This window comes from Pseudochaenichthys georgianus, chromosome 18 (assembly GCF_902827115.2).
Source record: "Pseudochaenichthys georgianus chromosome 18, fPseGeo1.2, whole genome shotgun sequence".
Taxonomy (NCBI): Eukaryota; Metazoa; Chordata; class Actinopteri; order Perciformes; family Channichthyidae; genus Pseudochaenichthys; species Pseudochaenichthys georgianus.
This window is the reverse complement of record NC_047520.1, coordinates 16405148-16430439: the sequence shown is the minus strand read 5'-3', so window position 1 is coordinate 16430439 and position 25292 is coordinate 16405148. Positions and strand designations below refer to the sequence as shown.

Genomic DNA, 25292 nt, shown 5'->3' with positions numbered 1-25292 from the left:
GTACAACCAAAAAACAACAAAAATACCTAAACTGAAAAGCCTTGAAACATTCATGTTTTCAAATTAAATATTATTAAAAATGTAAATAATTAAAGGCAAGGCAAGTTTATTTATATAGCACTTTTCAACACAAGGCAATTCAAAGTGCTTTACAAAAAATGAAAGACATTAAGCATTAAAAAAGAAAAGCTAATAAAATAAACATTAAAAGGAAAAATACATGGATAAAAGTTACAGTGCAGTTTAAGATATGAATAGTTCAATTAAAAGCAGCGACAAAAAGAAAAGTTTTCAGCCTGGATTTAAAAGTAGTAAGAGTTGCAGCGGACCTGCAGGTTTCTGGGAGTTTGTTCCAGATATTTGGAGCATAATAACTGAACGCTGCTTTACCATGTTTAGTTCTGACTCTGGGGACAGAAAGCTGACCAGTCCCTGAAGACCTGAGAGATCTGGATGGTTCATAATTTAGCAGGAGGTCAGAAATGTATTTTGGGCCTAAACCATTCAGTGCTTTATAAACCAGCGGCAGTATTTTTGAAATCTATTCTTTGACACACAGGAAGCCAGTGTAAAGACTTCAGAACAGGAGTGATGTGATCCACTTTCTTAGTGTTAGTGAGGACTCGAGCAGCGGCGCTCTGAATCAGCTGCAGCTTTCTAATAGATGTTTTAGTGAGACCTGTGAATACACCATTGCAGTAGTCAAGTCTAATTAAACACACACACATATCAAAACCTCCTTGTACCAAAAACACTAATGATGCAGAATGGCCAATTCAGATTAATATATATTATAGGATAACAATTATTAATGTGATCATCAATTTTCCAGAGCCAATTTTACCAAATAATTTTAATTTGCAGTGATTTTATTATTAATCCTTGCCAAATCGCAGATGAGAGACATGAGACAAGTGATGGAGGACAAGATAAAGAAAGATGTCCATCGAGAAAATGGAGAAAAGAAAGAAAGAATATGATAATTTACTTGGGATGGAATTTGAAGCGGAACATAAAAGGACAAAGGGAGATTACGCAACATAGCATGGAAATACTTTATTTATTTTACTTATTAGAAATAACACAATAAATTTAAAATAACATCCCAGCTTCTTATGTCGACAAATATAAATCCTCATCAGCATGGAGACACAAAATGGACACATTTCATTTTTCAATCAGTTCACAAACTCATTTATTGCAGCGCACTTAAGGGTAGACATTCAATTCCTTTCCACAGGACGGTAAGAGATCATTTAATCTATCATTAGAGAACAGTCTCTTCTGTACATCCTCTGCCATTAGGAGGCCACATTTACAAAGTCCGTACAGGGAGGGATCCCTTAAACAGATTAAAAAGGGGAAAGGGGGATTGTTAGTCATACAAATCTGAAGGTACACCATCTGCAATCCAAATGTCAATGATACAAAAATAAATAATTGAGAATTTCATTTGTTTTGGAGGAAAAACTACTGTCAATTATGAATATTTGAGGTGATGTCATCTCATCCTCACCCTGGTTCTAAACAAGGTTTTAATCTATGCAGTGCAAATATTAATCACTTCTGTACAAGTCGCTCTCCCTAGTCTACAATAGGACCATCTACATTTCCAACAGTTCCGGGCACTTAGTGGAATGTCATGTTACGAATTTATTTCTCTCTTAACACAGTGTCAGCAGTCCTAAAGAAGCCCTTTGCAGTAATTTAAAGCTCGGAGCTACTGTGTGTAAACCATAAAAGCATATTTAACACAATACCCAATTAAAACATGTATTTAACATGCTAGGGTTAGGACACAGCTCTAATTTTAACATTACAATAAGGCATGTTAGCTGAAGAAGTAAAGTATGTTACGGTTAAAAAAAAAATGCAGATATTAAAAACTGAAAATGCTCCATCACTGAGGCTCCGAGAACAAGTATCTATTTTAAAGTGTGGCAATCCATAGTGTGGCATGCCTTTTCTGTCTCTGTTTAATTTCCTCCTATCAGCTGCTTTTAATCACACAAGTGTTGTTGCAGAGATCAATAATACTTCTTTAAGACCCGTTTAGATTGCAGGGCATCTGGAATGTTGCAGAATATGTACGATTGTCCTCAGTTCACCTCATTTACATGTGTGCTTCCAATGCATATTTACACGGACAGAGAGCTTGTACACTTACAATGAAACAAACTTTAACATTCATTAAGACTCAGGACACAATAAGTCAAGGCATCAAGACTTGTTGCCTCTCAAAAAAGATAGGCAACCCTGGTTTTAGATTTCCCCCCTGCAAGTAAATAATATGTACAAAAAGACAGGTGGACCTGGGTTTGCTTTCTTTTTTGTGTGTAGAAAGTGCACAGTCATGGTATGTACACAGTCTCAAAGGTCAGAACTCATCTGGGGACAGATTCAAGCAAAGTGGGCAAAAAGCTACAAGACGGGGACAGCGTGATTATACACACACACAAACACACACAGACACATGTGTACACCACACAGGCAGTCAATACATTTTGTACAGTGATTCATTATTCTATACACCATCTGTAAAGAAACACAACTAGTCCCAGAAGATCCACTGCAGGTGTCCGAGCCTTTTTACAGAAACAGTCCCACCTGTAAGCAGCCGCTTGGAAAGTCTATGAAAAGCTCCAGAGAGGTTGTAAAAAATCTTCCAAGACAAGGAGGAGAAGAAGAAGAAAAGGTACCGTGTTTTAGGCGATTGGAGGGGTTTAAATACAAAATCATTTTCCTCCCTGCTGCAGTCAGGTTTTTTTGTGATCAGATGACGGGGGCTCCGAAGCATTTGAGGCACCACTGGACGTTGGGGCTGGGCGGTTGGTCGATTATGTGCAGAGACTTGAGCTGCTCCTCGCTCAGTTCATCGTACGCCAGGCGGTACTCTCTGTCGAAGGCCTCTGCAGGGACATGGCAAAGAGAGGGAGGGAAGATTCACAAAGTCAGAAAAGAAAACTGTTTCTGTCTTAGTTAGAGTGGAGTTAAAGTAAAACATCTACACTTTTTAATCCCTACGACCTTTTCATGTATTTATTGTACTCTAATTTGGCTGTGGTAATGCATACGGAATACAGGTTTATTTTTATTTAAGTTAAACATTGGCTCCTGTCATCTAAAATAAAGTCCAGACACTTAGACCCCATAACGCAATGACAAAAGTTGTAATCGTCATTTAAAAAGGGGCATTTTCTTTCTTCAAAGTTCACAAATTTGATTTATTTGTATCCAATGCAAAAAAACAACAACAATTGTTTGCCCTCTAAGGACATCAGAGCAACTTTTATAAATGGATGCTGAAGTTTTAAGGACAGTGAGAAAGACATATTAAACCAGCTACCCATTTAATTATTTAAAAAAGATTGTGCAAGAGACGTTCTGAGTTTCACAAATAAAAATGCTGATGGGACTCTTGCCAGCACGATGTATCTAGTTGATTTCACTCACCCACGTCGATGTTCTCCTTCCCCAAAGCCACCAGTGAGAGGAACATTATTTCTCTATAGATACTCCTGGGAGAATTACAAGGCACACAAATGAGAGATTCATCAAGATATCAAGAATATAAATGTCTGAATACTTTGTAGAAAGTGTTTCGGAAAGAGACACAGAATAAAGTCTGACCTCTGCCGTTTGAATCCCTCTGGGCGCCGTTTGATCTCCCGGATCAGCAGGTTGATCGGCCCGTACACGTCGTTGGTCTGAATGCTACGAACAATTGTGTTGAGGAGGGTACGAATCTCCTGGTGGTCTGTGGGGGCCAGCGTCCCCTTCTTCTCCACTGCAAAAAAAACACATCAGAAATAATTGTATTCTATCCGTTTTAGTAAGAACACTGAAGTTTTCCTGCCAACTGACATCGTATCAAATAGTTGTCTCTGTCTCCCCCTAGTGGTAGATTTATGTTCTACAAATAAGAATAAAAAAGCCATCAGAAAACCACATCAAAAAGTTTGATACAGTGTTTAGGGATGTCAAGCACTACACTAATGTCTCAGCTAGGAGGGGGACACACTCACAAAGGGTCCTCCAGAGCTGGTAGAGGGGCTCCCCGTGGTCCTGGTGCAGGTTGATGTTGTCCCACAGGAGCTGGACGTAAACCTGTTTACTGTCCTGGGACAGTGATGTCAAGGGCAGCTGAACACATAAAGAATTGAGTTATGTTACTGACAAATAGAGCATTAAAAGACATCTCAACCGTCTTAAATGTCACTTGTTTGGGAAAGATCACACCAACCTTTTAAAACGAACTTGAAATGTAATTGAATCCACCACTGAAATGTCAGTTCAGTTTTTCCTCTAAATCCTGATTTAATTCATTTCTGTTTTAGCAAAACAAAAATTGGATGCAATAACACCTGAGGAGGTTTGACCTTTAAAATGGCTGCCTTTTTCAGATGGTTTCGGCAAAAAATAATGAAGTCCTCAAAGAAAGTTGAAGTACAAACGTTATGTTACTTCCCTGCTGAGCTATCATGAGCAACTTTAGCCTAATTACTAGCTCCTGACAGAGATCCTCACTTGGATTAAATGAATACTTGTTATGGAATAGGAAGAAGAGCCCTAGCATAAGACATAAGTGTCTCACCTGCACTCCTTTGTTGCAGTGTTCAGAGGTCAGGATGAGTCCAGGGAGGTGAGTGGGCAGGTCCAAACGACGGAAATACCAAACCAGGTTCCAGAAGATGATGGGGTGCTGGCTGAGGAACTTGTGGGTGTAGATCACCTGGTCTCCCTCGTTCTCAAGCAGCGTCTCCAGCTCTTTGCGCAGCACCAAGGGGCTCAGGTACGGGACGGACACGGGCTTGGGGTTCGGGCGTTTAGTCCCCATGCCATCCTGAGAAACACACACTGATCATTTACTAAATTGACAACTATTTAAGCACAGTGGGGTTATTTAGTGACGTGAGCAGCACTGACCGACACCTCCTGCAGGCTGCAGGGCAGGCTGGTGGTGGAGACGCCGTGTCCGGGTCTCGGGGAGTAGTCCAGGCTCTGCAGCGGACCCCCAACACTGTTGCTGCGTGTCAGAGACGTCCCGCTGCATCTGCGCTGCTTCCCCGCCGCCTGGTGCTCCAGGAGACCTAAGGGGTCCGACTGCACCGGCTCAGGAACCAGACTAAAAACACAGCAGAGAGGCATGGTTTGTATTTTAGTCTTGTACTTTTTCGTCAACAAAATTGCATGTTTTGCTCGTGTTGATGACGTTGGTGTAGCCTTAGTAAATTAAGCCTGATTTACATGAAGCTGTTTGTCTGTTTTCTTCCCCTCTGCTAATAGCCTCATCAACAAGGCCCGCCCCCCCACTGACACTTTACCTCAGCCACATCATAGACTCTATGCATTACATTAATGCACACAATATTGGTTATTTTTATTACTGCACATATATTTTTATTCCATTCTATTTCTATGCTATATTTTACTATATTGCTTATTATTTTTACTATTTTTTTTAATGCTATTATAGTTTTCTTAAAATAGTTCTCGATCTGTGTTTTACATTTTTTTTTACTTTTATGTATGCATCATGACATCAAGTCATTTTCCTCGTACGTGTCAACCTAGCTGGTAATAAAACTGTTTCTGATTCTGATTGGTTTGTACCTCTTAAGTGTTCCAGGCTGATTATCCGGAGTCTCTCGAGCTTCCTCTTCAGGGAAAGAGAGGAGGTCTGGTGCCTTTATATCGGCGGCGCTGCTGGCTGTGGGCTGAGCGCTGCCGCTGTGGATACTGTCTCCTGAAGCACTGGGATTCATGTAGAACCTGAGAGGAGAAATCACAGAACAGACCGTTAGACTTTGTTGTGCGTACCGTAAAATAAGGACAAAGGAAAAGTGAAGCTGCATCATCTACTACTTCATTCCAGGACAAATGATTCTTACCCTGTCATTGTGCGCAAGTCATGAAACTCCACATGCAGTAAGGGAAGGAAGGCCGTGCTGCAGAAGGGACAGTTGGTGTTCAGGTTGGAGTCATCGGCCGTCCAACCCGCCATGATCTCCTCGTCGTACACCAGCGCTTCACAGGAGCGACACTGCGAGCAGCTGGACATCAGCACCTGGAGACCAGTCAGGAGTTATTGCTATGTACATGTTGGAAGTGGCAGCAGCGCGCGCGTGCGTGTGCGTGTGTGTGTGCAGTATGTCTGACCTCCAGTGCACAGTTCTGGTAGATGCTGGAGGAGGAAGCGTGAAGCGAGGAGCCCTGCTCAGAGTCTGGAACCCGAGCTCGTCCTGGAGTTTGATCTGGATGTAAAGACAAAACGTATCAATTCAAAGCCTCTTCTCTTTTCTGCTTATATTTAAGTATTTGCACTGCTGTGAGTGTTTACATGTCAGGTGTGTCCCGCGGCCCGTGTCGCTGCTGCCGCTGCTGCTGCCCAGGCTGGTGCAGCTCTGGTTGAGGCCGTTGGCCACCAGCCCCGGGATGGCCCCTCTCTCAGGACTGTCATCCACATCATGTGCAGCAAGCATCTGTTCATCCAGGTGAGAGGGGAAGCCCCCGCCGCCCTGAGCCTGTTCATCCTGCGGGGGTAAAGTCAGATGTAATGGAATGCTCCAAATCAACAGCTCTTGGTGATTGAAAGGTTCTGGTAAAATATTGATCAACTAAAGAAGAAAACATCTAGGGAACAGTCTCTAGAAAATAACATTTCCGTTTATGTCCCATATCTGCTTTGCATTATCCGCTTCAGAAAACTAAATTAAACTGTAGGATTACCTTCTTGCAAATGGGAATCTGTTGTAACTTTTTTTTTACATAAATAGTAGACAAAAAAGTGCAGTCGTTTGACAACCTGGTAATCCATAGTGTGGTGCTGCTTGTACAAATTATTTTTGAGATTTGCATATCCAAACGTTGATTTGTGTACCAATGCTACTGAGATTAACTGTAAGGACCCTCACCTCGTCGTCTGAGTAGGAGTAAGCTGAAGCGACGGCCCCCCACACTTTGCTGGCCACATTTGCCGCCTGTTTCATGCTGGACTTCAACACGTCGATTTTAGGTCCGGTGAGCAGGTTGTCCATCTTGATACCTGATATGGAGTTGATGACGGAGCCCAACGAGCCCCCCTGGGCGGACTTGACGAGTGCCGTCAGTGAGGCTGATCGGGGGCTACCCACCGCGCTGCCGGGGGTCTTCGTCTTCACTGCGAAAGTCTTGGAGCGGGTCACAGTGTTGGGGCTGCGTTTGGGGGTGTCGCCTGGGGAGCCGGTGGGAGTTTTGACGGGAGGCACGGGGAGGCTGGACCTGCGCTCCAGAGCCTGCTTGGGCTGGGGGGAGTCGGTGGAGTCCCCCTGCGCCTGCTGGAGCTCCATGCTGGAGGACTTGGGGCCCAGGGGGCTCCTCAGGCTCATGTACATCTCGATCTCCTCGGCCAGGTTGCGGGACACCACGGCGGGCACGGAGCGGGGGGGCTCCTGGCTGGTGACGGAGGCCGACTCTTCCACCTCCGTCACAAGGAGGGAAAGCGGGTCGGCGCCCACCTGCACGTCGGCCCTGTCCAGGGTGGCCCCTCGCAGCCCGGGGTCCTCCTCGTTTGTCTCCGTGTGCTTCCTCTCCCGTGTCTCCAGTTTTAACTCCGCCCCCTCCATCTCTTCATCATCTCCTTTCTCCTCTTCCTGCCCCTCTTCCTCTGGCAGCTTCATCACCACCTGATCTTCTTCAGGCTCTTCCTTCAAGTCTTTAAAAAGTGATTTGGACAAAGAATTAGGGGGCGGACTGGGGCATGCAGACAGCACCGCAGCCAGGATGCGAGCGTCGGCGCCCATCTGGCTAGCCATGTGGTCCACGCCTTGCTCCAGCAGCATGCCAGCGCGCGTTTCAACGCTGAAGCTGCAGCTGCGCTCGCCGAAGGATTTCTGCCGCTGCTGCTGAGGCTGGTTAGCTGCGTCTCCAGCAGGCAGCGAGGCCTCGTCGTCAGGGAGAGACACATTATCGTTCTTGCTGCGTCTCCTGAACAGCTTCCCTGTGCCTGCAGAATGTGTCCAGAGTTAAAACAACAATTCAACTTAGCCTAATTGAAATGGAAACATATACTTTTAAAGGTTTCCTATCATGCTATTTCTAGGCATATATTACGGCCTCAGATATATAAGAAAATATAAAAAACATGTCTATGATGTGTTTTGCTCAAAATACCAAACAGATCACCCATTCTAGCCATGCCTCATACCCCTCTATTTCAGCCCTGTTAGAGAAGTGCTCATTCTGGGTCCTTAGCTTTAAAAAAAATTAAATTGGGGTGGGAGCTAATGCCTGCTCAGAATTCTACAGAGAGATTCTCAGCTAAATACTCCCGTGATTAAACGCCATATCATGCTCCAAACCACATCAAGGATTATTTCTGAAACCGTATGGAGCTCAAATGCTTTTTCTCTTTTTACCACACGGTGAGTACCTTTTTATATCCTGCTTTTTTACACACATACTCTCTCCAGCACAGCTTAGCTCTGAGTGTTAGTGTTGCTTGCTAATGTAAACAAAGACCATATTACTTCAAAACGTTGTGCATCGTTTCTGATTGGGCTGTGGGTCTACATTTCCGATATTAAGTCATATCGGCAGCAAATCTGGATCAGCTCCGTTGTACCCCCGTTTTTAGAGATTTAGGTACAGAGGAAAAGAGAGAGGGTTTTGTTTTCTGACCCTTACACACCGGGGACACACATTTCTGTATAAAAGACATCAGAAAGTGCATTTTGCACGATAGGAGAGCTTTAAGTGACATCAAGGACTCATCCGTCTCCTCACCTGTTTCCCTGCCACTGTCAAAGCTCCCTGTGGAAAGCTTCACAATACTGGGGACAGGCGAGGGCACATCCACAGGACTGGGGGGCTCTGCTACTGCGATTGCACTGTCCACTGAGCCGGCAATGTCACCTCCTGGATACAAAAAGCACATTGTTGACAGACCAACATCACCGTACAAGGAGGAAATGCGGTGTCTGGTCGCATTAACAACCTTTAAATGCAGAACTACAACTGGAAGTAGCTTTTCCTACCATTGCGCTGTGCTTTGGAGTTGTTTGTCTGTTCAGTGGAGACTCGTAAGGACTCGGCCAGCTCCTGGTGCATATCATCCTTGGAGCCGTAGCCTTGATCAGACTGCCTTCCTGCGGATCACAAAATAACACAAACCATGCTGTAACGCCCGTCTTTCAATCACAATTCCTGCCCCAAATGCTTTTAATGTCTTAACTTTATGGGATCAGTACCTGTACTACAGTGTTTGTCTGTTGTGTCTTCCGTGCCGTGGGCTAAGCGGTTGTGCTCTTCACTGTTGACCTCACTCGAGCTGTCGGCACTTCCATGACTCAAACGGTCCGCGTCATTGACCGCTGACACACCTAGAGATGTAGCTGAAATACACAGAAAGGAAAAGCGGGTGAGAAACAAGAAAACAAGAGGAGACATTAAGAGTCGCACTGATTATTTGATCTCCACCTGTAGCACTGGGTCCCTTATTGGCAGATTTTGGGTCGAGAGCTTTCTTGAACTGGGCCACTCCACGAACAACATTACGAAGCTTGGTCCACATGAAGAGGCCGCTTCGGTTTCTGCTCGGCCACGGGCTCTCTAAGACGGCCTGCAGAAGGAGGACACAGAAGATGAGGACATGGAAGACAAGTGTTGTTATGGCTGAAGCTCAGTGCTCTGAGCCACACAGTGTTTTAACAATGTAAAAGTCAAAGTGTGACCTTGTTGTAGTATCCATAAGTGATGGCGTTCGGATGTACTCCAGCTTTCTTCATCTCCACCAGGACCCGCACAGCCATGACGGGAAGACCCCAAATACCGCAGAGCTGCATCATCACTCTGTAACACACCTGGAGACGGAGAGATACAAACATTTTCACTCAACCCCACGCCGTATCAGGGCCTGTTTTTGCACACGGCATATTCTAGTAAAGTGGCCTTGTTTTAAAAAAAAAGTCCTGGACCTCAACACAATCATGGCTGGAAAAAGAATTACATCAAAAACGTATTTTGTGCAGTACAATATAGTTTAACCATAAATTAATCTTAGATTTGGTTATCAAATCAACAATGATTACATTTATCCCAAATGATTATTGAACATTTTAAAAGGAATTTGAAATCAATTTGAATACATCATTTGACCGTACCTCGTCCAGCACCTCCACCTCGGTGGTCCTCATCTTCAGGAGGACGTTGTAGGCCTGCTGCATGGCGCGGCTCTTGGACTTGGACAGTCTGACGGCAGCGGGCAGGCAGATGAACCACAGGCTGTAGCAGTGACTGAAGAGACAGCGCGCCCACCGCGGGGGGTTGGAGTAGAAGTGCTTCGCCATCTTGTACGCCAGCTTGATCTCCTGTTGGACCAAGGCATAAGAAAAGGTTTAAGAATTTAAGATGTTTTTGCCGAAAGGAAAGAAATAAACAAATAATTATAATAAAACACAAAAAAAACGTTATTAAAAAGGGGGTTCATGTTGCTTAAGAATTCAATTATTCAATGTAATTATTATCATTATTGTGAATATGTTAACAGCATGCAGACTGTGTGGGTGATTTAGTCTAAATGTTCCTCTCCTTTCACGCAACTATACCGTTTTTAAATACCATTTTATAGTGTGAATCTGCTTTCTATCATTTCTAAAGCACTTTTGATTGCCTTGTGTTGAAAGGTGCTGTATAAATAAACTTGCCTATTAATCAATATGTCTTTCAACAATGATGCATAAAATGATCAGCGCTTCCATTGTCTTGAAACACACGTGCACACACCTGCTTGGTCCTCTTAGCCAGCAGGGCGGGGCTGCTGGACAGACTGGCCCCCGCCGCACTGCTGCTGATGGAGGGCCGTATCTCCATAGGACAGTCGAACAGCTCTATCTGCAGCCTGGGGAAACTTTTATATCTGCAGGGAGAGAAATAGGATTGTTGCCGGGTCCTGTGCTTCAGAGTCAGAGTCGTATCTATACTTTCGTCAAGGCTCACGTGTATCTGGGGGAGGGTTCAGTTCCATCGTGAGCTGGAGGCTCCGCCGGCATTACAAAGACAGTGTGTTCACTCTTCTGAGACTCGTCCAGCTCCAGCAGTCTGGTGTCCTCAGATGACTCTCCTTCGACCTGCAGGGAGCACCCAGAGCCTCAATACAGACTGACTACTGTGACTTTACACACTCTGTAGGTCATTTCCTGCCTGAGGGCAAGCAAACAACAAGCACACTACAATCTGCTATGCTTATTTGATTGAGGTTAGGAGTTAAGGATAGAAGAAAAGCAGGACATGTTTAGGAGGAAAAGGCTACTTACCTTTTCATTTGAGTCACAAACATTCAAAAGAGAGGAAATGTGATCACAGTGTAAGCCCAGTATTACCTTAGCGCCCTTGTCGGTGATTTTATCAGAGGGGAAAAGCTGCAAGAAGAGGAAAGAGAGCAAAGGAACCAGAATGAATCAGAGGAAATGTTTGCTTCCTTGCTCTCCCAGTTTGGACGAATGTTATTTTGCCAATAAAACATAAAACAAAAGGCCCGCTCACAGAAGGAAGCAGAGGGAAAACAAAACACCGTGACACCAGTGTGACGCCGGTTTAATCGCTAATCACCTTCTCCACGCAGTCGTCAAAAAAGGCGAGGCCGGTGTCCTTGTCGCTGACGAAGGTGCACTCCTCGATGAAGCGGATGAAGATCTGCGTCTTGGTGAGCTGGGAGTAGAACTTCTGGTGGGTGCGGTCTCTACTTTTGAGAAATCCTGCAGGAAGGCAAGGACAGGTTGTTGTGACACTTCTTAAAATTCCATATATCAACGTTCACATCACCACAGTCCATTTTAGTTAAAAAAGAGCCAGGGGAGGGGTAATCCGTAGAAAAAGTTACAATTATCCGAGATGAAGTCGTAAATGTACCCCCCCCCCCCCCCCTCACTGTTGTATGCCTCCAAAAATCCGTCTAGCTACAGTTTACATTCATTTCTGTCCAAAATGGCATCATCTTATTCGTAGACATTGGCGTGGAATTGTCATAATAATCATATTCATTTTAGAGTTATGGTCAAAAGTGACTCTTGACAACCAAAATCTAATCAATTCATCCTTAAGTGGACATTTGAGCCACATTTTAAAAATGTCACTCCTGTGAATTTATGACTTAAATCTTATACGTTTTTTCTTGGCATTTGAAACCCTCTCCCAGATTTATAATTGAGATGTTTAACCTAATGTACCCAATACGCAGTTGTACATTCTTGTACTCACTCCGGGTAGAAATAAATCAGGTTATAATGTATTTTTTATCCATCTTCTATAATGTAAGTGGTAAAATATGCTGTGTCGTAAGTCCTTTTCCATCCTCTACCTGCATCTAAAATTGATCTCTAACTGTGGAGGGGGGGGGGCGTAAGTCTTATTACAGCCAAGGAGAGAGGTGATTGATTTGTAGAAACACTTCAGTTGAGTGATAGTTGAGATGCTCCTTTGAATAGAGATGCCGATAACATTAAACAGAAGGTGATGTCATCCATTTTTTTAAAGCTGTAAATTATGCACAGTTTCCAAAACGAAGAACATCCAGGTATCAGAGTTTTAGGCTGGACTTAAACACACTTTAAATCAACTTAATTTCCGCTATGGATGACTGGGTTACCTTGCAGGTCGTAGAGGGAGTCTGCAGACGTGGCTTTTACAGAAGGCGCCTGTGTGATGGGTTTGAGGTAGGAGCGGTAGCCCTTCAAGATGGACGCCATGAAGCGCAGGAAGTTCTCCTGGATCTCCATCTCCAGCGCCGTCTTCTTCTTGTGCCAGGTGAAGTCCGCCTCGATGGGAGTCATGTCCACCGCCGAGTTATCCTGTGGTGTCTGACCCACTGTCACTAAAAACACACGACAAGGAAGAGGCTATGTTATGTTCGAAGTGTGTGTACCTGCATACAGACGGCAGATGGAAAGGAGCTACAGGAAATATGGCATAAATCGTCTCTTCTTCTTCTAAATAATGTATTTGTATGCATGCTCCTTGGTTAAAAGAGACATCATAACAAGAGATATTATAACAATTGAAATACAATCTCATGGTGCCTTTTTTTAGGAGGCGTGGCTTTCAACATGTAGTAAAAGGTTATCAGACAAAAATACAACTGAATGCATTGTTAACTAAATGTTAATGTTAAAGTAAGTACAAGAACTAGTTAAAGGTTTTTATTTCAGTTAAAAAAAATTGCCACCAATCAGTTGATAAAATAAATTCAAACTTAATTTATTTAACTTTCACTAGCACTTGTTGTTCTATTGTTGTACAACTTCTGTCTTTGCACACATTTAGTTATTTCCCTCAAGATCTACTTTTCCTCACATAGTCCTTTCGATTCATCAAAGTAAATTATATTGAGTTTTTTCATCACCAGAAACTATATTATTATTTTCTTTTAAATCAGTTGACTGTTGCTCAAACGATACAACAAACAATAACTGACTTCTAAAAACGTACTTGCAACTGCCTTAACTTATCTTAACTGTGTTGCAACCTTTCCTATATTTGCAGTTTATAAACATGTCATTATATTTTCCCATAAAGCAGGAGGTGTTGTTTGTACCTGTGGCCAGCTGGTGGTGCAAGTTGCTCAGGGAGTTAACCAGACTCTTGCAGGGTTTCTTTGGGAGGTTCTTCCAGTTGCTGTGTCTCTTTTCATCAGACCTTCAACACACGATAACACAGTTAGCTGGAGAGCTGCACAAAGTACATTTCAATAGTCCAACATTGTGAGAGCTGTAAAGACTATCAGAGCATACAGGTAGATGGTGTTGGTGTCCAGATCTACACAGACGACATCTGGCGGGGGGTCGTAAAGGTCGAAGTAGCGGGAGTCCACGCCCACTATGAATGGACACGGAGCGTTGAGGACTCCGGCGAGGGAGAGCGGGCACAGAGGGATGTAGGGACACTGCCACTGGAAGGGGAAGATCATCTGAGGAGAGACGAGAGGGAAGCAGGATTAATTCAACAAGACAAGTGACTTCACACAAACCTCTTTCAATAAACAGCACATGGCAAATACATCTTATAAAAGGAAAGTGAAGGTTGTGACTGTTTGATTTTTCTGAGTTGTTAATTATTTTTTATTTATTCAGGGGCGCCAGCCAGGTCTCTCTCCTGGCATTCAAGATTGGTCAGTCATGTTTCGTTTCAGTAGTATTTTCCTTTTCTAAATCAACCATCACAAAGGTATGCACACACATCAAAGTGTACACCCTACACATGACCATTGTTAACTTCACAAGAAAAACACCAACACAATTGGTGTTATTTAGCTAACTTGTTATTCATTCATGGAGAATTACGACTCAACCTGCTTTTACTATCCAGAGAATACAGATAAACTTTTACTGTTGACAATAAAGTCATTATTTCTTCATGTAGAGAGACCATTGTGTGCAGAAATGTAAAAATGACACTGTTATGAAGGCAACTACGCCTCGTATAAACGTAATAACATAGCATTGAATATCAAACCTGGGGGAATGGCTGGATTTGATCCACATTATTGCCAGAAAGGGCTTTATGCTGTGAGTTATTACAGGATATTGTTTTACACGTGTCCTCTTTTGAGTTAGATAGGATTCCAGACGTCACTGACCATGACTTGAGTAATATTCGCCATGGCTCTCGCTGAGGGAATCATGATTTTTTGATGATATTCGTGCAGAAATGGCACATGGTGAATACTCACAGCCACCACAGCCTCGGCCACCCCGGTGAGCACGGCGGGCCGCAGCGAGTGCAGCAGGATCTTACTCTCCAGCAGGATGAAGTGCAGCAGCGTGGCACAGTTCTCCGAGCCCAGATTCATCAGCAGAGTGCCGTAATCTGCCCCGCTGAGGGGGGGAGGGGGAGGGGGGGAGAGAGCACAGGAGGAGAGTGAGGGGATGGGTTTGAGCAGGGAAACAAAAACAGAAAGGAGACGTAAGGGATGCTACAGAATCCATTTCAAAACTTGTATTGATTTGTAAAGCTCTTAATGGTCTTGGGCCTAGCTTTTTATCAGATTTGCTTTTGCTTTTGGTGCTGGACTTTAAATCATACACAAAGTGAAAACAAAGACCCACAGAGAGGCGTCTTTTTATTATTGTTACGGGTCACGATTGTGGAACAGCCCCCCAGAAGACCTGAGGGTGGCAAAGAGCGTTCATTCTTTTAGACCCACCTCTTTAATCTGGATTTTAACTGAATTGTCTTTTATTCAAAATGTGAGTCTTATTTTATTCCTGTTTTTTTCAGTCCCGCGTTGGTATTAAGTGTTTGTTTCTTTTTAAATCACAGAGTTATGGCTTACTCTGGTTATTACCTAGGAAGGGGGGGATATTATTGTTTTTATTTTTGTAAATTGTCTATGTGTTTGGTTCGGGAAGCACTTTCAGTTACCTTTGTGTATGAAAAGTGCTATTTGATAAACGTTTTTAACTGAGTTTATAACTGGAGACGGAGACTGGAAACAACCCATCATGTTTTTAAGTGTGAGGATTTGATCTGCAACACTTCACTGCTTTTTTTTTTTTTTTCTGCTCAGCTGTTTTTCTTTCAGACAAAGCAAACATAAACTGCCCCGTTCAGATTGAAATGACAACAAACCTTTCAAAGTAAAATATCTAAACTGAAACCTACAGTAGGTTTAAGAAGAATGTTAACAAAGTAACTGAACATATTTGTTTGTTGTGAAATGATTAAGCATTGCAAAACCTGTAGTACCTGAGGGGTAGGGGTGTACACACAGGCTGGGACAGGATCAAGGTGTCATGTGCCGACAGCTGAAAGGAAACAAAGTATGATACGGAACTTTAGAAACATAATTATACAAGTCAAAGTATGGTTATGATTGACAATAATAACAAATGTCACCTGGACTAATATTCTGGGCCTTTGAGGGGAAGGAAACGACACGTTGTGCATAAAGTGGGAGATGTGCCTGTTGAGAGAAAAGCACAAAATGTGGTCAAATGTCTTAAAATATATGCAGCATTCAAAACAATGTAAATAGTTACAGGTATATTCCTACTTTTCGATGGGCAGATGGTGCGGGCCGGAGACGGAGAGCTTGTAGAGGAACATCAGGAACTTGCGGAAGGACTCGAAGAAGGGCCAGCGGGAGAGCAGGCAAATGCATTTGTTGGTGTTTACGGGTCGGTTAGGGATCATCTTCTTCTCCACCGTGGTGAGCAAGCCCAGCTGGATCTTCTGCTTCTCGCTCAGCTGATCCACGGGATGAGGCTCGTAGAACTGGATGGCTGACCCATACACCTGGAGCCAGAGACGGACAAATGATTTGAGTCCTTTTGTAACTTTTTGTAAGGTTTAACCTTAATGGAAGTACCAATACCGTGACATTATTCTTTTATTAAGTACATTTTCATTCTCTCTCAGAAACAAGGAGGAACTGCCATTTGCTGATAAATTCTGTTAAATGAACTCAAACTAAAAAGAAACGTCATTTCTAAGTTGTTTTTTCTACATAGTTTAGTGAGACTACTAGTTGACTAGTTACTTCATTGATTGATTTTTATTTTAATCAGTGCAGTGTAGACAGCGACAGTGATCCATTGACTGCTTGAGTAAGGACATGTTGCGTCTCATTTTTGACTCATCTCACCTTTTCCCCGGAAGAGATGGTTAAGACAAATGTGGAGAAGACGGGGAGAGGATCTCGTGTGTTTGGCGCCCAGCACTCGATTGTTGCACCCATGGGCAAACAGAACAGAGGGACAGATTCTGACAGAGGGAACGACTCATAGTCCTCTTCTGGGTAACGGAAAATGAGACCTGGAGAACAAAGGAAGATAGAAATGATGACTTAAATAAGTAATGTTGTATTGTACAATTCTGGCTTTATTTCACTGCGAGGATTAAGCAGAAGAAACGAAGAAGAGAAGTTTTTTCTGTAGTTCTGATAAGGGGGCACTTCGTATAATCTGGTTTTGTTTACAGGAAATAATCGTTCTGCTCCCCTGTGTAACTTGTTGTTTGGCGAGATGTCGATCTTACAAAACACACGCATTCTTAGGTTAACATGAGCATACACAAGCGAGCCTGCAGACACACACATGAAGGGCGTGGCAGGAAGTGCCGTTGTCTGAGATGAATAAACAGCCGTCTCACAGGAAAAAGGCCAGGCAAAAAGATAAAGCCTGCATGTTTGTGTGTGCACACGGTCATAAAACACTGATTATGAAAGTGAATTCATCCAAAAGGCCAAGCGGTTAGGAAGAAATCAGCCGGGCAAAATGTCACACAGCAGTTTAGAAATGCCAGCTGTACTAAACAATGACTAACGCAAGATCGGAGATATACACTGAAGGTGTCACTCAAATTTGTCACTCAAATTTGAGACAAGAGGTAACTGACACACAAAGCTGCACCATTGTAAACTACACTGCTGTTTCCATATCATATCGATGACTAGTTATTGCAACATGTTTTAATATCAATGTCTGATGAATGTGTTACAAAAATACTCTCTCAAACTCTGACCAAGAGTGAAATGATGTTGACTTACTATCTCATCATTCTGAATTAAGAAATGTAACTACTTTACTTGTGGCCATCTCTTAAATTTGAGTTTGTGAATCTTTTTATTTTTAATTTATTATGGACTCTTGGCTTCAGACACAATATTTTCTTTGACCATATGCTACAACCAGCTACTCCCCGAGTCCTTTTATCTAAAATAACAGTGGATTTAGAATATCTTCGTACCTAAATTATTTCTGTATGAAAATGATGTGAATTTCTTAAACAGTAAAGCATCAGTCGAAACACTCACCAGCTTTGTAACTGATGGAATTGGACGCAGACACTGACTTCTTGTAACACAGGAACACATTGGAGCCCCACTGAAATAATCAAAACACAAACATTGAAATGAGTTCTCCATATACTGATGAAAAGCGTTCACTCCGGAATAAAAATTTGACATTACCATGCCACAGTTGAGGTTCTTGTCCACTTTGCAGAAGGTGTGAGGCGGCGTCTCTCCTTTGCTCGTGACGATGACGCAGATGTCGGTCACTGCGAGGGAGTTCTGCGGCGTGACGGGCGGCGCGCGGCGCAGCGTGATGAAGATGCGCTGCGATGTTGCCGAGCTGTTGTTGACGTTGGCGCAGCGGCCGTACGGCGTGGCCTGGATCACCTCGCAGCCATGGATCAGACGCTCCTTACCCTCATACAGCACTCTGAGGAACACAAGCAGGAAGTAGGTATGTTAGTCTGGTTTTTTAGGCATATATTACGGGTCTCAGATATATAAATATATAAAAAACATGTCTATGATGTGTTATGCTCAAAATACCAAATAGATCATGCGTTTTAGACATCCCTCATATCCCTCTGTTTCAGCCCTGTTAGAGAAGTGCTGATTCGGGGTCCTTAGCTTGAAAAAAAAAAAAGAAGAGGAGGGGGAGCTTGTGCCTGCTCAGAATTATACGGAGATACAGCTGAATGCTCCCGTGATTAAAGGCCATATCATGTTCCAAACCACATCAGGGATTATTTCTGAAACAGTATGCAGCTCAAATGCTATTTCTCTTGTGGGTTTACCACAAGGTGAGTTCCTTTTAATGTCCTGCTTTTTTACACATACTCTCTCCAGTACAGGTTAGCTCTGAGTGTTAGCGATGCTTGCTAATGTAAACAAAGACCATATTACGTCAAAAACACGTTGGGCATTGTGTCTGATACAGCAACGTTTCTGATTGGGCCGTGGGTGTAAAGCCAGCCCACATTTCCGATATTCCGATATCGGGCGCAAATCTGGATCAGCTCCGTTGTTCCCCCGTTTTTAGAGATTGGTGTACGGAGGAAAATAGAGAGGGTTTTATTTTCAGACACTTTGTGAGTCTACTGACACACCGGGGACTAGGGATGCTCCGGTCGCCAATTTTGGGGCCGATCGACGGAATCAGTATCGGCCGATACCGATCGCCGATCCTATCGAGTGGGCGGGGCCTATGGGGATCTTCCATTTAAAGTGATGTTTAAAACTCAGTTAATGGGGCTCATTCACTGGCATTTCCACAAACAATCAACATAATTATTACATTGAAATGAAGTGCATTATTCAAGTTTACATTAACTTTGGATAACACGGGAGACAGGAGCGGAAGCGCTCTCTTTTCCTCTCTCTCTCCTGACAGCCAATCTGTATCGTCTCTTGCAGCTCACTGATCCAGTAATGAGTGAGTGACCCAAGAATACATATATTTATAACTAGTTTAGCTTGTTCCAGCGGTAGATAAAATAGCTAAGTGTGTTAGGTCTAACTCTTGTGTGTGTGTTGCTCTGCTCACCGGTCCGTCACAGCGGGCGGAGCTGCAGGATTTCTGCTTAACACACGTTGCATTCCGCTATTTTATTGTCTTTTTCAGACACCTTCAAATACTGCCAGACTGGTGAAGCCATTTTGGCGAGCTTGTTTTGCCGCGCACAGAGAACAGTGTCATGTATTTTCCGTCATAATTTTACGTCATGCGATCGGCTCTCGCAATCGTCATTTTTAGAGAGCACCGATCGATCGGCAGAGAGTGAGTATCGGCCGATATCGATCGGCGGTCGATCGATCGGAGCATCCCTATCGAGGACACATATTTATGTATAAAAGACATCAAAAAGTGCATTTTGCATGATGGGAGACTTTAATGACACGACACGTGTTGTGAATATGTGGCAAGCAGTGCAAAGAGCTGGCATCATTGTACTATCTTACACAATATGGTGGCTCAGAGAGAGTGCTGTCCATGGATCAGTTTTGCTGGCACACATCGCTTTCGTTTCTTAAACATGCCTCGCAGCCAAACGACAACACTCACATTCTTATGATGCAACAGTTTACATTGAACACAATCGACATGGAAGGCAAACACCAACTTAGGAGTTTGAAACTTGAAAAGAAAAGCACAAAATAAAGACGGTAAAATAGAAAGAACCAACACAGCAGATACTGGATGATTTCCCCCGAATAGTGAAGTATTCAACCGCACGCTGAGTGATGAGGTTAAGCATCTGAGGAAGCAGCCTTCCATGGAATCCTCCAAAGCAGAAACAAACAATACATTATAACTAATTCAGTTTTAGGTCATCTTGGATTAAAAACAGCATTGCAAACATTGTGCACTGCAATGCTGCTGCCATATAAACATACATCCACATTCAGACTGATAGGAAAAAGTGTTTTCTTGAGAGCAAACTGATGAATTCTGGTTCTCCTGTAATAAAGAGAGGATCAGTGTGTGGTCTGCACCTCTGACTGTCGTCTTCTTCTTAAAGCTCGTGTTTCACTCTGAAGCCTAACTTCAATGGATGATGTGATTCAGACATATTTACCAGTTGACTCATTCAAATCCCAGACAGTAAAGGAAACATTCAAATCCAGATTCTCCTCAAATCCATCTTGGTGGACACTGTCCCCGAAGTCAAAACAAAACATGGCGAAGCTCAGTTTTTAAACTCCCAGAAAAATGCAAATCTGGGGAGAATCTGCTCGCAAATTTAATTAACTCCAGGCTGAAGGCTTTTCTCTAGCAGCTGCCTTCTATTCAATCACATATGTTATTTTACCTTATCTTATTATATCTTTTTTTTTTTTTGTGCTTGTTCTAATTGTATTCTCTTGGCTAGATGTACTTAAATGTCATTTTTTTAATGTGTTTCTGTGGCTCTTAACCTTAATGCTTTAATAGTTTTTGTGTAACGCACTTTGAATCTGCTCACATATTTAATTCCAGGCTGAAAGAAGCTGCCTTTTGCAGATGCCTCCTATTAAATCATTCATATGTTATTATATATCTTTATTTTCTTGGCTTTTTAATGACTGTTTTTAGATGTACTTGGCTTAGAATGCCATTATGTTGCTCGATATCTTAATGCTTTTATATTTGTTTTTGTAAAGCACTTTGAACTGCCTTGCATTAAATTGTGCTATATAAACAAACTTGCCTTGCCTCACTAAACACTTTAAATGTATCGTGCACCGCCATTCTCCTAATCGTTCCTGTTGAGTAGCACACAGCTGCACGTGTCTGTGAGGAGAGCAGGCAGCGTCTCCCCGTTCTGGATCTTTTTGCATGACTGCAGGGCTTCTATGGCAGCATGCTCCATGTCCTCCCTTTCCATCTTGACAATGCCACGTGGGAGGCCGAGAGCTGTTATTGCTGCCCTCTTTAATGCAAGACAAACCCCAGAACACATTGTGTAATCTCTCGCCGGCTGCAGATACAATAGTGCTGAGACACCCCATTTATTCTGAAAAGAATGCAAAGAGGCCAGGAGGACAACTGCCAGCAAATTCTCATTTGGGCAACAAAAACAGGGTGCTAATGGGCACAGCGAGTCGTGGCGCCGCGGAGCCCCGGGCTGGGAGCGCTGCACACTGACAGCAGGAAGAATGAATGATTTACAGGTCGCTCGTTTGGCTTTCTTCGGACGATGAAGACCAGCAGGTGGAAACAGAAATCAGAGGATGTTGCAACATGGCCACACATATTAGCTGACCTTCTGTGCTGTCGTAAAACCATCAGGAAGTGAGTCAATGCTCTAATGCATTAACTTATCTTCCAGCATCCTTTCATTATTATTAATAAATAATGAATGAATTGTTCATTTGGAGGCTGCTTATAAATTATAATATCTGTTTGTTTGCAGCTATGCAGAAAAGAAGAGGCAAGTGAAGTCTCATTAAACTGCATGCCTTATTTGGTACAATAACCATACAAAATGCAAAGTACATCAGCTTGACAATGGCTGTGAATCCTTGGATGTTAGATTGCTTCTCTTTTATCCGGCCCATAGGTCTGTGAGCATGCTAACCAGGGTTGTGCAACCTCTTAAAGGACACATGACATGACATACGATCTTCTGTTTGTGCTTTGACGGCTGCAGGGCTTTTTTTTTGTAGTTTAAAGCTACGTTTACCAGGGAAACGCATCAATAACACATGACAGGAACCAAATTCCTCACAGAACAAGTAGGATACAGTCCAAGTGTTGACATCTTTTGCACAGCTTTAATGAAACGGGACTTTGCAGGATCCTCTAAGAGGGTGAGCGTCTCCTGAAACAGGCAACTCCAGTTTGTTCGAGGGAGACACAAAAGGCTTCAGACAAAGACTGAGGTGTGTGGAGAACTGGAGTGCCTCACAAAGCGCCGGTGATGAAATGCAGGTCACGTTTTCTCCTCCCATGTGAAATAGTGAGAGCAGTTGCCATTTTAAGATGAGTGGAGTGGAAGAAGTGAGACATGACGGAGTTATGAGCATAGCAATTCTATTGATGGATAAGAACCAAGAGGGAGAACTGTGTGACGCAACATGGGCGAGTGAATGGAGGCGTCAACACACCTATTGCCTTCTTCCTCGAACAAAATGTGTTGTCATGCCGTCAAAATGACTTGCACATAACGTGAGAAGCATGAGAAAAACCCAGGCTTTACATTGCTATGGCCCTGAACCCCTAATGTTAACAATATACCTGTAATGTTTTTAATTTATTTCAATGTAATTATTTATTTTGTTGTGTTTTTTTAAAGTTATTTTGTCTGTTTCTTCAACTGACCATTGTTTAAGGATGGTATGTCTGTCTAGCCATCTTGTATATCCAATTGCTTTTTGGGTTCAAATTAACACGGATGAACTGCATGATGGTTTTAAGTTGTGCACACAGACAGTCGAACAATTACCAAAACGTTGTTGGCAGTTCTCAGGAAGAAAGAAAATCAGATTCTGCAAAAATCAACCAAAAAGGTTGCAATGGGTGCATTTTCACTTATGTTTTTCTGTCGCCGGCGTTACACACATGTCAACAAACGGCTGACTCACCCGATGTCGATGAGCGGGGACTTCCCCCGGCCCCTCTTGTAGCACAGGAACAGCTCGGGGCTCTTCAGGCTGCCGTGGTTGAGGTTGGCGGGCTGGCCGCTGTAGGTGCTGTCGATGCATGTGAAGCCTTCAGGAACCGTCTCTCCGGCGGACCGGTTGATGACGGCCAGGTCGCTGATGGGGGCTTTGGGCCCGCTGGACTTGGTCTCGGAGAGGTCCTGCTCCAGAGGCGTGGACTTGTCCGTCAGCCCGGCCACCACAAAGTAGTCGGTCACACGGTGACCCTTATCCTCAATCATGGCTGGGCGTACCTGAAGGGGAAGAAGTGGGATTTGAGATTCATGAGGATTTACATTTAAGCAGACTTTCGTATTTTCTTTTTACCTAAAAGATACTAGAGCTAGATGGAATTCTTCATCAACATTTGAAGGTTTTTTTGTCTATTTATTTAATTTGAAGTACCTGTTTCTGTTGCAGAAAAGATAAGGCTTCACTATTTTTGTTTTTCTATTTGTAGAATTAGATTCCAGTGGTGGCTTTATACAATGGTTTCGGACTCCAAACATTTTCCACAACTTCAGAGTCAACAGTTATTAGAAAAAGTTAGATGCAACAATTTTACAAATTCCAACGCTGTTTTTATCTTGCAAAATACTCTGCCTTAATCCACATCTTTTGGACGTTTAGCTTTTCAGAAACATTTTCATTGATGTCAAAAAACATGTGTCTCTTCTTCTTGCTGCACTCAACTGAAGGTATGCACATGTTCAAAATAACAGCACCATAAATAACATTGATCAGACCAGAATAACACAAAATCTTATTTTGTCCATCTTTTTTTGGCTGATACAACATTAAAAAGGTCAAGAGGCATTTGAAGCTTCTCAAAGACCTCAAAAAAAAATCTTTAAATAAAAGACTTGGTGCAGCCCTACAATGAACCCTCCTGTCCCACAATCCTAGAAGACATAAAAGCAAACCAGTCTAGCTTTACTCTGCCCTCACACTCTGTAATCAGGAGAACACTGCATGTTTGTGTCTCACATATCTCACTATGGGACAGTGGGATGGATTACATACACACTGAATGTTAAGTTATACTGTGGCAAAGGCAATAAAAGGGATCCTTTAAGACTGAGGAACCACTACGAAGCAAACACTGTAGGAAAGACGAGAAGTATAGAAGGATTTGTTTACATTTACAAACACACTGTTTCCATTGTATATCACCGCAGCGCTCGATTATGTTGAGAGTTAAAGCTCTGGTGGTAAAGCGGAGCCATGGGAGAGCAGCCGGGCACCGAGGAATTCTTAGATATGCCACGAGAGCGTAAATCAAGCAGACACTAAAGTCTATAAAACACTGGAAATGTGGTCGCAATTGTGGCGCTGAAGTTTAACGCATGGAGCTGCCAAGAAATGTGTTTTATTATTATTGAGTGTCTTTTTTCATAGTTCACCGTGTCGCCAAATCCAACAGATGATGACTCAGTAAACACTTACATTGGAAATTGAGCTCTAGTGAAATAACGGGTGTGAAAGTCCATTATTCTTTCAAAGGCATTGTGGATCACTTCCTACATATCGTAATATCGTAGATGCAGAATATTTGAAAACGTTGCTAATCTTACTGTGCCAATGAAGCGCAATTAACTGATCAAGACACAACGGAGAACAACTGGTTTTCTGAGGAGAAAAAGAAACCAACACGTCCACATGGCGCCTTCAAAAGAGCTGTTAGAGACCGACAGGAAGTTCAAGTTTTCCAGTGGTGAGTCAGCTGTGGCTGCGGGGGGAAAAAGAAACCTCTCTGCATGGCAACGGCAAACACAGACAGCCCTGGAATTTATGAATAATACAAACGGTAACATGCCCGTTATAGATTTTTCAGTTTTTTCAGGACTTGATTGATTGCTCATACGAACATGTTAGGGACAGTAGGCTACAGGCATGTTGAAAGTAGGGCTGCTCGATTATGGCAAAAATCATAATCTCGATTATTTGGGTCAATAATTGATATCACGATTATTAAAAACGGTTATCCATTTACTTTGAAAACGTCAATTTATTGGAGAAAAAAAAGCAATGATTAAAAAAAAAACGTTTTATTTTGACTACGTCGTTTTCGTAATCGTTGCAAGCCATAGTCGTAATTGCGATTAAAACACGATTAATTGGGCAGCCCTAGTTGAAAGGCAAGAGCGTTGTACTGCAAAGACAATCTGAAAGAATACAACTAAAGCAGCTTGCATGCTTAAGCTCATTTGAATCAACTTTGAAGTCTCCTTTCTAAGACATCCATAAATCCATACCTGTCTGAAGCTTTAGGGGACACTACAACGTTTCTCAGGAAGGAAAAGGAGGGACTTATTCAGAGAAAGCAATCAGTTGACACACGTAGGTTACACACATTTTCCACACAAATACTCAAAATATTTTCTAGACTTTGAGCCTGCCATCTCCG

General features: G+C 42.9%; 1 protein-coding gene across 2 annotated transcripts in view; it reads right to left on the bottom strand.

Moving 5' to 3' along the window:
• Positions 1 to 1165: 1165 nt before the first annotated feature.
• dennd4c (DENN/MADD domain containing 4C) overlaps positions 1166 to 25292 on the bottom strand; it is a 29373-nt gene continuing 5246 nt past the window's right edge. The window contains exons 2-33 of one of the 2 annotated variants that reach the window (XM_034105723.2): positions 22829 to 23139; positions 17942 to 18194; positions 17786 to 17855; positions 16616 to 16785; positions 16025 to 16266; positions 15868 to 15934; positions 15718 to 15776; positions 14702 to 14846; positions 13764 to 13939; positions 13568 to 13668; positions 12623 to 12847; positions 11587 to 11732; positions 11358 to 11396; positions 10975 to 11105; positions 10762 to 10894; positions 10140 to 10346; positions 9711 to 9839; positions 9457 to 9598; positions 9228 to 9371; positions 9015 to 9125; positions 8764 to 8895; positions 6915 to 7984; positions 6341 to 6533; positions 6160 to 6254; positions 5892 to 6067; positions 5614 to 5772; positions 4927 to 5125; positions 4595 to 4843; positions 4026 to 4143; positions 3631 to 3787; positions 3454 to 3518; positions 1166 to 2909 (exon numbers count right to left, since the gene is read on the bottom strand). In XM_034105723.2, the coding sequence (XP_033961614.1) occupies positions 2773 to 2909; positions 3454 to 3518; positions 3631 to 3787; positions 4026 to 4143; positions 4595 to 4843; positions 4927 to 5125; positions 5614 to 5772; positions 5892 to 6067; positions 6160 to 6254; positions 6341 to 6533; positions 6915 to 7984; positions 8764 to 8895; positions 9015 to 9125; positions 9228 to 9371; positions 9457 to 9598; positions 9711 to 9839; positions 10140 to 10346; positions 10762 to 10894; positions 10975 to 11105; positions 11358 to 11396; positions 11587 to 11732; positions 12623 to 12847; positions 13568 to 13668; positions 13764 to 13939; positions 14702 to 14846; positions 15718 to 15776; positions 15868 to 15934; positions 16025 to 16266; positions 16616 to 16785; positions 17786 to 17855; positions 17942 to 18194; positions 22829 to 23127 (5739 nt within the window). In that variant the 5' untranslated portion in view covers positions 23128 to 23139 and the 3' untranslated portion in view covers positions 1166 to 2772. The remainder of the gene's footprint in view (positions 2910 to 3453; positions 3519 to 3630; positions 3788 to 4025; positions 4144 to 4594; positions 4844 to 4926; positions 5126 to 5613; positions 5773 to 5891; positions 6068 to 6159; positions 6255 to 6340; positions 6534 to 6914; positions 7985 to 8763; positions 8896 to 9014; positions 9126 to 9227; positions 9372 to 9456; positions 9599 to 9710; positions 9840 to 10139; positions 10347 to 10761; positions 10895 to 10974; positions 11106 to 11357; positions 11397 to 11586; positions 11733 to 12622; positions 12848 to 13567; positions 13669 to 13763; positions 13940 to 14701; positions 14847 to 15717; positions 15777 to 15867; positions 15935 to 16024; positions 16267 to 16615; positions 16786 to 17785; positions 17856 to 17941; positions 18195 to 22828; positions 23140 to 25292) is intronic. The other variant, XM_034105724.2, reaches the window with a different exon arrangement.